At 45.3% G+C, this 14296-nt stretch overlaps 1 protein-coding gene across 3 annotated transcripts in view; it reads right to left on the bottom strand.

Annotated features, from left to right (window-relative positions):
• RAB37 (RAB37, member RAS oncogene family) overlaps positions 1–14296 on the bottom strand; it is a 425057-nt gene that overhangs the window by 36812 nt on the left and 373949 nt on the right. For all 3 annotated transcript variants that reach the window (XM_078654470.1, XM_078654467.1, XM_078654468.1), the window contains 2 exons: positions 12361–12417; positions 8973–9049 (listed from right to left, as the gene is read on the bottom strand). In XM_078654470.1, the coding sequence (XP_078510596.1) occupies positions 8973–9049; positions 12361–12417 (134 nt within the window). The remainder of the gene's footprint in view (positions 1–8972; positions 9050–12360; positions 12418–14296) is intronic.

The raw sequence follows: 14296 nt of genomic DNA, 5'->3' as shown, positions 1-14296 counted from the left end.
CCCCCTCCAGGGAGTCTCGTTACATGCTGCCATTTGACTTATTTGTTGTACCATTTCCAGGCCTGGTCCTGTTTGGTTGCCCACGTTGGTCCCGGTACGGCCGTTTCCCGATCGTACGCCAACCTTCGAGTCAGTCTCATGTTTCCTCCGGGCTGTTGAAGAATCACACCTTTCCCTATGACTCGACCCTTAATTTGGCAGGGAATATCATCGCATATTTGACCTCCTTTTCCCGCAGCACTCTCTTAACCTCCAGGAACCTGCGGCGTTGCTTTTGCACTTTCAGTGTGAAATCTGGAAAAATGTTATCCTGCGTTTTTTAAGGTGGACCGGGGGTACACTGCGAGCCATTTGTAGTATTGCATCTCTGTCCCGGAAGTTGAATATGCACACTAAGATAGGCCTGGGCGGTGCTCCAGGTTTTGGCCTCCCACCTGGGACTATGTGCACCTGTTTGACTGAGAAAAATTTGGACAGACCTTTGTGTTGCAGATGCTTTCTTATGAGGTCCTCGATGAACAGGTCCGCCACCTGCTCCTCCGCTCTCTCAGGTACATCAAGGATTCGCACATTATTGCGTTGAGCACTCCCCTCGTAATTGTCCAACTGAGTTTCCATCCTGTCGTTGCTTGCTTGGAGCTCTTTGATCTGGTTTTTAAGCATGGCGGAGTCTGTGGTTAAAATGTTTGATGTGGCTTCCACCTCCTTGATTCTGGCATTTATATTGTGGATATCCACCCAGATCAGGGAAACTTTGGATGAACACGCTGTCCATCCTGGCCTCCAGAGATGTTCTAACTGTAGTGATGGCTAACATGATGTTGTTTAGGGTCAAGTTGGTTTGTCCCTCAGCGGGGTTTTTGTGTTGTGTGCACCCTCAGGTTCCTTTTCCTTTGCGTCTGTTCCTTTCTGCCATGCATATTTGTCAGGTTTTGCTTGCATTGTTGTACGGCCACTTTTCCCTCTGGCCATTTCTTCTCCACGTGGGCGTGGGGCGTGGGCCATTGCTCTTGGACCCAGCCGGCTGCCCTCCGCCGTCCTCTATAGGGCAAATGCCTTGTCCGGCCTATCAAGCATCACCAGTCAAGCCCTGTGTTGTGTCCCGCATTACCTCCTTATTCGCCTATCTTCCATCCTAGGGGTGCCCCCACGCTTGTGGTACTTTGATGTCAGGGATATTTCCCTCAGCCCGGGAGCAGCCCTAAAGATCTGCACACAAACCTGCGTCACCACTCCAATGCGGGCGATGCTCATTAAGTTAGTCCCCGGCTCGTCAGTACTCCTTAGGGCCCATCAGTTTGCGCAACTCTCTTGTGCCGCAGTGCTTCTTATGGGTGGTTGCTGCACTGTCCCCGGGTCTTTGTTTTAACTTCACTGGGCCGATCCCAATGGTCTTGGAAAGATGTGTTTGCGACAATCCCTGGGCAGCCCTCGCAGCATAGCCAGGCAATAATGAGTGTCTTTAATTCCTGCCACAACAACTGTTGCCTTGAACGTTGCACCTACTTGTCACCAGACTGTACCGTACACCGCCAGCTTTGATGCATCCTTACTCCTCCAGAAAACCCCTCAGTCAGTACTTGTGCTGCGGGGGCAGCCTGATATGAGTGCCTTGGGCCTGTGTTCCTGCCATTCACGCAGTCAAATTTGCAATGTCCGGGAGAGCCGCTGGCAGGGCATGACTCCACCCGCAACTCCCCACTGGTCATGAGTGTATCGGTGTCAGCGGCAGGCTTAGTTTTCAGACGGCAAGGGCCGCCACGTCGCACGTCCTGGCTGCTCTCCGCTGTTTCACATCGCCTTCTGCCCCTGGGGGCATCGTCGGTGCTCACCGTCTCTCCCAGACCTAACCGCCGCTTGGGTCAGTTCCCGTACGAGACCTCTTTTCTGTACAGTGTGGCAGGGGACAACAGCACTTCTTCCTCCCCCCGCCGCACACCGTCTTCCTCACGGGTGCACCCTCAACGTTGCAGCGTCTCTCAGGGCTGCCTCGGCACCATTGTTGTTCCGCGGTCAACTGGACCTGGATCCTATCTCCGGACTGCAGTGCCCAAATCACGGCATGCTAGTTTCAGGGACGTTCCCTATGCTCCCGGGCACTAACAGCATTAGTTATGGCTCGTTAAGATGTGGATGAATCTTGCCGGGTGTGTTGTGCCGGAGCCGTGCTAGTGTGCGGCCATCTTCCTCAGCAGTTGGTCACGCCCCCAGGAGTGTGTCACGCCCCCAGGAGTGTGTCGTTTTAGTCGAATGATGACTACAACGATTACAAACAACGTAGGAGTCAACAACATGGTCCTCAGGATCAACTTCTTCAGGTACATCATCCCAATTAACTAGTCTTTATGCCACAGTCTAGTTCACAAATATCATGTACTCCAGTGGAAAGATGACTTTGCTTCAGGGCTAATGTCAACCAGAAGGGTCAGCCATTCCTCCATAGCAGGCCTTCAGGCAGTTGCTGTTTTGACACCTAAGGAATAATTCTATTGACAGAAATAGAATAAATAACCAGATTTCTGGTGCTTTTGGCATTTGGTGTCCAAAAGAGTGCTATGAAGAAAGACAGTGTAGTTCAGGGCCCTTTTCTTTGTAGGGCATTTTCGCATACTATTGAAGATGAGGTTAACTGGGGTCCAGCACAATGGGACTGTGGTTATTGGCCTCTACATTTAGGAATTACTGGATGTGGATCTCTTTCTAGAGTGTTTAGCATATAAGGCAACCGGTCATCAAATGCAGAAACACCCATATCTGCTTCCTCTGCTTTGGGAAATAATATGTTGATACACTAAGTGCTCTCCCACCCAATTTTGGTGGTCTTGGGAATAAACTCATGCCACATTTTGTTCTGGAGAGACATTTGTTATCGCCATTGTGGTTACGTTTTACAAACAAATCAGTTTTCATGTTTGCCCACAACAAGTAACAAAGATTAATGGCAAAATATGAATATACAACTTGCAGTTGATGAAATAAATCTATCTTGAGTCCACAAACATTGGTGGCTTTGCTCATGGCTTAATACATGTGATGCTGTTGTGTGGCACTAATTTAGATGTAATTTTGCCTGAGCTACACCTTCTAACGTAATGCTCTTTGATTATTTCAAATATTTAAACACTATTTCTGGAGACAGCAGTAGGCAAATTAAAAGACTTCTACGTATGTTTCGGTGGAGCACCCTCATTTTCCTTCCACCTTCATCATGGCCCAAAGCCATAACAAAAAAACAGAAATAATTAGCTATCTGCAAGGTCTTCCTCCACAGGAGATTTCCATGAAAATAGAAATAACACATTGTAGCTAACCTAGCAGTAAGGCCTCTCCATGTTACAAGTCAACCAAGAGAACACTCTAACAAGAGGCAAACGGTCACTAGTTACTAGATGCCTATATACTTCTCCAATCTGTGCAACGGTCCCGGTATTGGAAATGGCAAGCTTGCTTGTAGGAGTCTGTGTAACTTCAAATGTTCATGAAATAAAGTGTGGAAGGATGGTCAGCTATAATCCTCCGCCATGTTTTGAGAATTCAGTCCACGAGCAACATAAAACACTCCCTTGCTCTTAACACGGAAAACTTTAAAGCATGCTAGAGGAATCCTTGTTGCAAGAGGGAGAGTGAACTTAGAATTAACAACTTATGTGTGCTTTATTAACAGGAATGAGCCGCAAAGAATGCAAATTCACTCTATTTAACATATACATGTTTTTCAGTTGCCATGACTCGGCCTCAGATCCAATTTCAGTGGTTGTATAGTGCACATTTTATGTTTTTTCATTTTTCTCTCTTCAGTATTTCGAGTTAAATTAGGTCCTTCACCATTTCATAAAATACTCTTAATTCAAGCAGTTTTACGGTCCTGTTATGAGGGAATCTTAAAATGTATTTCTTTTTAGGTCGAGCCTAACGCAGCGCGCAAGCGCTGCTTAGGATGACTTCTTGGACTCAGGACTTTTTCGGAAACTCATGCATGTCTCATGCATGCAAAACTCACGGAGTCTTGTGACCGTATTGCCGAATATTTTTCAACTAAAGTCGAGAAGATCTACTCGACTTTCCCCAACCCGACAACAGGGATTGACCTCGCAGCAGCCTTTGCGGACACGGAGTCGGCAGGGCACCTCACTAACTTCTACACCCCTCCACCTGAGGACTTAGTAGTGGTGTGCCGCTCTGTTAAATCAGGGTCCCCGTGGGACCCAGTGTCTCCCAAACGCCTGGCGGAAAGCCTTGAAGTTTTGGAACCTTATATGAGGCATGTCCTGGACATCTCCTTCAGTGCGGGGAAGCTCCCTGAGGGATGGAAACAGGCGGTGGTGCTCCCGCTCCGAAAGAAACCCCACCTAGGCTTCGAGGTATTAGAGAATCTGAGGCCCATCTCCCTCCTGCCGTTTCTGTCCAAAGTGGCAGAAAAGGTGGTTAATACTCAAATTATGAAGCACGTGGAAGAGACGGGATTGCTCCACGCGACACAGTTTGGCTTCAGGCCACGCCATTCCACCGAGTCTGCCCTCCTTATGGCAACGGAACATCTGAGGGAGGGGGTGGATGCAGGCCAAACTATGGCCCTGATCTTGTTGGACCTCAGCGCGGCGTTCGACACTGTAGCTCATAACATCCTGCTACAGTGTCTGAACAGAGGTGGCATCTCTGGCCCGCGCTGAGATGGATCCAGGACTTCCTCATGGGGAGAAGCTTCCGAGTTAGGCAGGGAGACTGCTATTCAAAGGGGGTTCCCTTGGGCCAAGGCGTACCGCAGGGCTCGTCATTGAGCCCGACCCTTTTTAATATGTATGTCGCGCCGGTTGCCTCGATTGTGGAGAGTCATGGTCTCCAATTGGTCTCGTATGCCGATGATACGCAGCTGGTGATCTCCCTATCGCACGCGCCCTGTCTTGCTGCCGATGGCTTCCGCTCGTGCATGAAAGATCTTGCCGAGTGGATGGCTATCAATTGTTTGAAGCTTAATGGCAACAAGACAGAGGTGCTGGTGGTGGGGAGAGCCCAGTCTGCTTGGTCGTCGGCATGGTGGCCTCCTTGTCTTGGACCAACCCCGACCCCCTGTCAAGAGGCACGCAATCTCGGGGTGTGGTTTGATGCGGATCTTACTTTTGGCCCCCAGATTAATCGGGTGGTAGGAGTCTGCTTCGGGATTTTGAAGAAGTTGAGAAAGGTCCTCGACCTGCTCCCGATTAGCGCCCGTCAAACCCTGGTTCATGCCCTGGTGACAGCTAGGTTGGATTATGGGAACCTGCTGTACCTGGGGGCTTCGGAGAAAAGCATGGCACGCCTGCAAGTGCTGCAGAATGCGGCAGCTCGTTTGATTCTTAGGCTGCCCAAAAGGGCGCCTTCTAAGGCGGCGCTTCAGAAGCTACACTGGCTCCCTGTAAGGAGAAGAGTGGAGTTTAAAGCCCTCTGTACCTGTCATCGAATTTTTAATGGCAGGGCACCCGGCCCTCTGAATAAACTGATCAAAGTGTATCAACCAACACGTGCGCTTCGATCCGCAGGGGCCGGTCTCCTTAGGATCCCTAGAGTCAAGAAAGCCCGTATGGGAGGCAGGTCCTTCAGATGCTTGGCGGCCAATAACTGGAACAAACTACCAGTGGACCTGCGCTTGGAGCCGGAGGAAGCCAGGTTCCGAGCGAGACTGAAAACATTCCTCTACACAAAATAATGGTCGGCTCTGTCTTTGTGATCCCTGCCTGCTGCCTCTTCCTCTTTCAGCGCGTGGACACGCCGGTGTGCGTAACGCAGCGCTCTACAAATGTCCCAATAATAATAATAATAATGTACTGCACTGTTTCCAATGAGCACTTGTGCATGTACAGCGTTTACCTTGTGGGAGCGAGCAGCGGCGCCATCTGTTTGCAATTATCGCTCCCCCGCTTGTCTAATCAGCTTTCAATGTCGTGCTTACTGGAGCAGCGACACGCGCAGGGGCCATCTGTTTTCTCAGGCGACGATTTGCAAGGTTTTCTCCACAAAACACTTTCAAAGGCGCGGTAAAGCCCACATTTTTAGGCTGTCACTTGTTCACCTCTGCTGTCTTGACTCCGGTGGAAAAGCAAAAATAAAATGAAATCCTCGGCTCCCCGCAGTCAGATAACTTGTTCACAAAACGCTTGCAAATACTGTGCAATAGCCAACAGAGCTCTGTGATTTCCTAGAGTACATTGCATAAGCTTATTCTCAAGGGGTCATGGATCCCCTTTGTGCCGTTAACCCTCTATTCATCATGAAGCCGTGTCCACTTGCCAGGTTTGAGGCACTGTGTCAACATGTGTAGAATGTGTAGAGTTGAATTAGCTCGGTCTGGCTACAGCATTGCCCCGTGCGCCAGTTCCTTCAAATATCGTTTGCAGGTGCCCTGTGGGCGATTCAATTACATCTAATGTCACTTACGATCAGGTATTACAACTGTCAACACAGACGTCTAAATCGTGACACATTTAATCAGCATGACGAGTTAAATGAGGAGGAGGGGAATAACAGCGCAGATCACACAATGTTTACAGTTCGGAGTCGGAACTCTCCCACTTTCCCCTACAAGGATGCAGAGCGTAGATTTGCCTCATGCCAGTGCACAAGCTGCTCTTTCTCCCGGCAGAGAGTGAACAGGAGGGAATCTCTCAAGTCACAAGTACAATACACCTGCACGGGCACCACGTGACCCACGACGCATGCCTGAGTCAATTAGGTGAGCAGTCAGCTGTACGGGGGGGGCGAGCAGTCAGCAATCCATTATTTACCAAGTGCGCAGGCACAGATGCGGCTCTCGTTGAGGATTACAGCACAGGCAGGTATTGCTCTTGGTGTAATTTTTCAATCAGATGTAGTGATTAGCGGCTGGCATGAGAAAAGAGCTGTAGCATTTGTTACCAGAAGGAGCTGCATATTATTAATTTGTCGTGACAGGAAGTACGGGGGCATTGATAAAGGGGAGGTGCATTACAATGATTGAAATTGAAGCAGTGCAATGTATGTTTTTGTAGCTGGTTGTTATCTCAGGATGAATATATAACATGCGCGAAGCGCGCTTCTTTAGTGTTTATCGTGTCAGTTCTCCATGTGCATTGGCGTCACAGGTGCGTTCTGAATGCATTAAATGGAACCTCATGTTTATCACGCCTTGACATCACAGGCACATTCTGAGTGGTCGAGTGTGACGTCATATTTATTGTGCCACTCCCGTACCCTTTGGGCTTCACATGCGCATTCTGAATGCATCAGCACTTTTAGGTTGTGCTGAACTGGAACGTAAACGTGGTTGCGATGCCTGTCTGGCTAGTCCTCGGCACACGCAGTGTGAACTTTTATGTAGGTACATAGTTATTACTCGAAAACCTTCCGTTCTTTGTTTATCTTGTAGCGTTACTTATTGCTAGAGCTTTAAGTGGGATGAAAAAACTGGAGGGGGGTCTCCCAAAGTGGCGTGGCCAATGTAATTAAGGACGTGGCTTAAAATGCTAAAGCTAGAAATCAGTGCTTAGCCCGACTTGTATGTTGCTTCTGTCATTGCATCCAGATCTAATAAGAGTATCATCAATCCTACAAGTCAGGATAATGTGCAGCATGACTAACCACTTATACGGTCCCAAAGGCGAGACTTATTGGCTATGCCAATGCTTGTTGTATTTGTGATGTGCCTTCTGAAAGGAGCACACCTAGTTTGTATCTTTAGAAGGCCATTTCCTCTGCTCTATTAGAGTTTGTGTATATATTTTTTAATGAGCAGCTGTTTTTTCTTCCGTACATAATACAGGATTATTCATTAGTAGTAGAGGAAAAGTCATTTTCCATTTAATGTGTTTTCTGTTTTACCATTTAATATTGGTATGTAGCTTTTGCTTCACACCATGTTAACATAATTATTTCTATGTTTGAAAAGGTATATAACACACTGTTTCTGAGAAGTAAGCCATACTTTTCAGCGACTATTATAGATCATTTCCTTATGACAGACTGTTCTTTAACCGTGTACTTAGTATATCTCATAGACCTTCTGGGCTTTCCTTAGAGAGCAGGCTCCAAGTTAGTCTGTTTAATTACTCTGTTCTTAGAAATTCCCTGTCTTTTTAGGAGGCAGGCTGCATTCCAGACTCTCTATTGATTTACTTACAATAATTTGTGTTGTCTTTTGCTTACTCTTTAGAGCCAGTCCGTATGAATTTGTATTTAGAATATTGTACTATTGATTGATGCTGAATTTATTTGACTAACCATTTGCCTTGTTACCTTAGGAGAGGCGCAATGAGGATAAATAACCTAATTTCTCCTTGTTTTTTCCTCTTTCTTTGGGTGCTGCATACCACAGTACACATAGGAGGAGAATGCCTCAATTGATGGTTTTTGTGCAGGAAGGTCCAATCATTCCTACAATACAGACACCCTAGCACCATGGTATGAGGGGGCCTGCGTTGGCGCAAGGCAGCCAATTGTGTGCCAGCGCAGAGGTAGAGGCCAGGAATACATCTTATCTCATAGATACAGTGCATTCCTGCCCTTTTCTTTTGAAACAGGGCAGCGCAGCAAAGGGTCTTGCTGTCAAAAACTAGTAAATGAGGCCCCTAGTCTTCTGGACTTTACACCTAGCGTTTAATCAGCCCACCATAAACCAAGAGTTCTGTCTCTGAGCATGCTCAGTGGTTCCAATGTAAACAAACTGCATCCACTTTGGTTAGGTCACTAAGCACACAATGCCAAGAGAAATGTATTTTCCTAGCACTGTGACCACAAGTCAGACATCTAAAAGCTGTGGACTTTGCAGTACAAAGCATTCCACAAGTCTGGAGAAAGGTGGAAATATGCCAGTGCCACTCTTTAGTACAAGCCACTCTTAAAATGAAAACATCCCTATGATTCGACTTCGCTCATACAATAAGGTCACCTTGCTGCGCACACTTCTCTTATGAAAGGAGGACATTTTTCCATGCAATTAGCATACCCTTCTCTGCTGCACTCACTTTGCCACAGCCAAGAATGCCACCTCCACGTTCAAGCCCGTCTTGGCGCTGGTCTCCATGAAGGGTACCCCATACTCCTGTATATGGACAAAAAAATGAAGATGTCATGGCAGCAAAAAGAGGGAGAGGAAGACCAGAGTGGGGAATGGAAATGGGGAGGTACAGGTGTAGAAAGCATAGAAGAGTGAGAGTACAGGTGAGCGAGATAGTGTTGAAAATAGAACATGCTAAAAGTAGGAAATTAAGGAAATGGGAAATGATAAAGAAAATGGAGAATTGCAAGAAGGAAATAGTGGAAGATAGAGAAACAAGAGAACAAAGGGTGGATTAATGGAGAGTAGTGGGCAGGTGTAGCAATGGTGAGATGGTAATAAAAGAGACAGTTAATGAAACCAGGGTGAAGGCATTGAATGGAAGACAGACTGGGTGTTGAGAAAAGGTTTGAAAGAAAGAAATATGGGAATGGGAAGGAGGAAAATGAAAAGCAGGCTATACTTAATTTCCATCTGCTCTAGGTTGCATCCATGGCAATGAGTTTACTTTTTGACTCCTGAAACACTCTCTGTTTCTGTTCCTAACCTCAAAAAAACAAAATTACCAGTCAGAATCCCAGATAGTGGTGAAGAGGGTATTAGAATATTGGAATGTTGAGTGTTCCAATGGAGACAATGGAGTGGCTCAGGGCTTATAATGGTTGATATAAGCCTGGACCTCTAGCATTCCAATGTTTGTCTTCATATTTCTACCTTTTTAATGTAGAACATTCTACCCTTAGAGGGTGAAATGGTCTAATTGCTTTAGAGCCCTTATGCTTCAGCCTATACCAGTTGTTAAAAGCCCTCAACCGCGTAATAGGTCCTTATGTGCGGCTCGGAGTTATAACGTCAGGGCCTTTAACAACCGGTATAGCCCACGGCAGTTGGCTGTAAGGCTATATTAGAACATTGGAATGTGGGGAGCTCCATTGAGGACAATGAAGTGGCTCTGGGCTAATAATGGCTGGTATAAGCCTTCTTCTCCAACAGTCAAATGCATGTCTCTCTGTTCTGTCCTTTTTAATTTAGAATGTTCTGTCCTCAGTGGGTGGAATGTTCAAATAGCCTTATTGCCCTTCTGCCTCAGGCGGCTATACTGGTTGTTACAGGCCCTCTTTCTAGCACAGATTCGGGGACTTTAACAACCCGAATAGCCCTTGGCACTAGGATGTAAGGATATGAGGCTATAATATCATTCACAGTGCACAGGAATTGTGAGAGCTCTATTGAAGACAATAGAGTGGAACCGTGCCCATATTGGGTTGTAAAGACCACCTGCTGCGACATTTCAATGATTGCCTTTCTGTAGCTTCTTGTTTATAAACATTCTACCCTCAGTGGGTGGAGTGTTCTAATAGCATTATAACCCTTTGCCAAAGTTTATCCATGTAATTAAAATCCCCCTTACCATGTCATATTCACTCAATGTAGGTTGTTTATCCCTAGGCAGTGGGCTAGGATGCTAACGGTGGTTGCAGTTCTGGTACAATATGTAGTGATGATGTAGTGTTAGCAGTGACTACAATTTTAGTGGTTACAATGTGACTAGTAATGCTGAAGCTATTCCTGGTAGTTTGGAGAGCAGTGCTTGAGAGAGAAGCAGAACTGTTGGAGAGGCAGTTGTGATGTGGTGGTAATACTGTGATAGTAATTAATATTGGTTAGTTGTACTGGAAGCGGTGGTAACGGTGGTGGTGTTGGTGGTTGCTGGTGTGGTGGTGGAATGAGAGAACACTGCTCTACAGAGGCTTCTGCTTTTCTCCTATTGCTTCTTTCTCACTAACAAGCCAAGAGGTGACATGTAAGCACCACCTCAACAATTGATAAATGACCGTCAATCATCTCACTCAATAACACAACTACCAAGTTACATGAACCACTGTTAGTCGACAGATAATGTTCTCAGTCAAGAACTAACGAGGTCCCCCTCATTTAAGTAATAGGTGAAAGACAGTGCTACAAATATTTGTGGGTAAGAAAATTATGAAATTGCAAAACGTACAATTTGGACTGATCCCATATTTTTGGAAATGTAAGCCATTTTATGGTTATTGTTTTGGGAGTAATTGCAACATTTAATTAATAGTAAGGTGATGTACCACACTTCTGGAATGAAAAGAAAGGCAGAGCAAGGGCTCCAATCAGAAAAACGCATTGGAGAGAGAGTCAGGAAATGATTAAGGGAAAAAAACATTGTAGCAAGTTTAGTAATGTTTCCCGAGGCTCCACTGCTGGAAGAAATGTTAAACACATTCAAATATAGTGGATCTTTTCCTTCTGTCTAATAATAAAATCTTTTGACTGTCTCTTTTGGTGACTGACAATTACCTACTGAGAAGTAAAATAGATGTTACCTCTTATCAGTAAGTGTACAGTAACAAGCAATCACCCTCACCCATAGCTATCACTGACTAACTGGGGGCAGGCAAGCATGCAACTTACTTAATATGTGTGTTTGACAGAAGTAATAAGTGATGTACAGTTTATATGTTAACAGAGATTACCCCTTTGAATAAGTAACCAATAGCAGGCAAACATATTTTGAAATACCCGATGACAGCCAATCACTAATAGGCCGTGGGAAAATTCCAAGAGTCAAATTAAAAAGAATGTTTATGACATATAGCTATGAACTCAGAGACCGTGAAGAATATAGCAAGAAAAGAGTTGTCAAACACTCATTGCTGGTTTGTTCTTTAGGTACTGAACCCTATCTCTCTTTCTTTTTTAATCACCCTAAGATGTTTTATCTTATAAGATTCAGGATGGGCATTGTCCACTTATTGGTTTCCTATCCGCGTGATGCACATTGTGACCCAACATTGAATATGTGTCCTTGTGACTCAGAATCAGCACAGAGCGCTTTACATTTTATGTTTTTTCGGTGGACTCTATACTATTCCTAGACGTGCTTTTTTAAAACCACTGTTAATATTTTTAAATATAAGAAAGTGCAGGGCTGCGTTACAATATTTGCTCCTCTTGAAAGATTAATTTATTTGCCTAATGGTAGGTAAATGATTTTATTTTGCTTAAAACAATATTTTAACATCAATTTGAGTATATTAATTGTATGAAATGTTTTTATTATGTAATCTTTTATGGGTGATTTGCAGCCGAATAAAGATTTATTGATGATGATGATGATGATGAGGCCGTGGGAACCCTTCTAAGAATAACTCTTAGCAAGACTTTGTGTGAATGTTTAGATGCATTTAGATTGAATCTACTGTAGACAGTGCCTGGGGCGATGGCAGTGATCACGGATAGGAGAGAAAGGGACTGGGTGACTAGCTGTTTCAAGTTGGAAACATAAATCCAATTCACTTTAGATGGAAAACAGAGCTACGCACCTTTGCCAAGTTCTCGCCTTCTTCGGACCGGATAACCCTCTCGTGGTTCATATCACACTGAAATCAGACCAGGAAAAGGAAGTTAGCACTGGAGATGAGGTAACATCGTCAATAATGATGGGTTATTTAGTTTTTACAATCAGCAAGTGTAAAAACAGTATTATTAACAAGCATTTACAATGCAATGGTCTCGGCAATATTATAGGTAGAGCTATTGGTATTGCTCATTATTTTTTTTATCTTTTTTGTATCCCTAAATAAATGGCATTGTCATTTCTATTGGCATTAGCTTTTTTTGCATATGTGATACCTATTGCATTAGCAGAGAGAGAGTGAGGTATTGAAATAGAGGGAGAGGGAGGTAGTGAGAGAGAGAGTGAGGTAGATAGAGAGTGAGGTAGTGAGATAAGAGAGAGTGAGGTAGTGAAAGAGTGAGGTAGTGAGGGAGAGGGATGTTGTGAGGTAGTGAGATATAAGCACAGAGTGATGTTGTGGTGTAGTGAGATAGAGAGAGAGGTAGTGAAAGAGAGAGTGAGTTAGTGAGATAGAAAGAGTGAGGTAGTGAGATAGAGAGTGATTGAGGTAGTGAGTTAGAGAGAGAGTGAAGTTGTGAGGTTGTGAGCTAGAGAGTGAGGTAGTGAGAGACACTTGCACCAAATGCTACACACCGCTTGTGGACTTTGCACGTATGACGTGGAGCCGAGATAGGATGAACAATATTGGATGGTCATATTTGCAGAGCTGTCACACATGACTCACATCATAATCACACCCTCACCAGAACGAGCTATGTTATGTACATGACATCCCTAAAACCTCACGCCGCTTTGAGGCAGCAAGCACTCTCCTACACAAAAAGCAAGGCTTAACAGCTTAATCCACTGTAACACTAACTGTGAGCTATACGCTAACTGGCAACCAATAGCATGTAGACCTTGTGACACATGGCAGCCATTGCGAGAAGAACTCCTTACGTTGGAAAACACCACTAGCTCCCCATCTTAGCAAAGTCACTCCCTCTCAACACCTAAGAGGATATGCCAAGTAACGTGCCATATGACGGACCTGCTTAAAAAAAAACTGATTACTTTGTGGGTCTGCTGTGGAGCGAGCCCCAGAAACGTGCGGTTCTCTGGACCCACTGGGCACATGGCGTGAGTGTGAATAGACAGAAGAGTGGGGTAAGGGGGGTGAAATGTACTGCCTATTCATGTACTTGTAAAAAATTAAGACAATAACAGGGGAAACTTCGGAGGACAGAGTAAGCAAAATGAGGCAAAAGTCCTAAAAAAAAAGCCACAGAATAATCTGTTCAGTGTCCAATGACATCAAGAGTGTTCCACCTCATGCTTGCCAACATTCTGATACTCAAATAAGAGAATGTTTCATTTTTCAATTCCACGAAATACCATAACTAGAATTAATACCGCATTGTGTGCGGTTCTCCTCACAGCATGGATCTAGCGCATACCTGTGCAGTGCAACAGATGGCACATTTATCGCTAGCATAGAGTATGCAAGGAAAGGGAGCATGCTTTCTTACAAACCGGGGCGGGCTGCAGATTAAAGATTTTAGGTCTTACCAAGGCGATCCCTTTCCTGCCTGCTACTTACTTGTGGGTGCCACGTGGTCTACGGGTTTACCAAGGTTTACTTGGTGTTTAAGAGTGTGCGTGGAGGCTGGTGTAAGCAATGACGCGGGGGAAAGATGCTCTGGGTGCAGGAAGTGTCATGGAAAGGGTGAGCTGCTAGAGGGAAGAAAGTCGGGAAACACATGCACTCTTATGGAGTGTTAGAACCTAACTAAATCAATGTACCTCAAGAATCATGTGGCTAGTGGGAGGACACTTGCCACCAACCGCAAACTGTATGGGAGTGACCGCACAGATAACCAATTGTAACTAATGGGTGGGCTGTAAACCTGTTTCAATATTTT

This window comes from Lissotriton helveticus, chromosome 7 (genome assembly GCF_964261635.1).
Source record: "Lissotriton helveticus chromosome 7, aLisHel1.1, whole genome shotgun sequence".
Lineage (NCBI taxonomy): Eukaryota > Metazoa > Chordata > Amphibia > Caudata > Salamandridae > Lissotriton > Lissotriton helveticus.
Note: the sequence above shows the minus strand (reverse complement) of the source record. Positions and strands in the feature narration are given on the sequence as shown.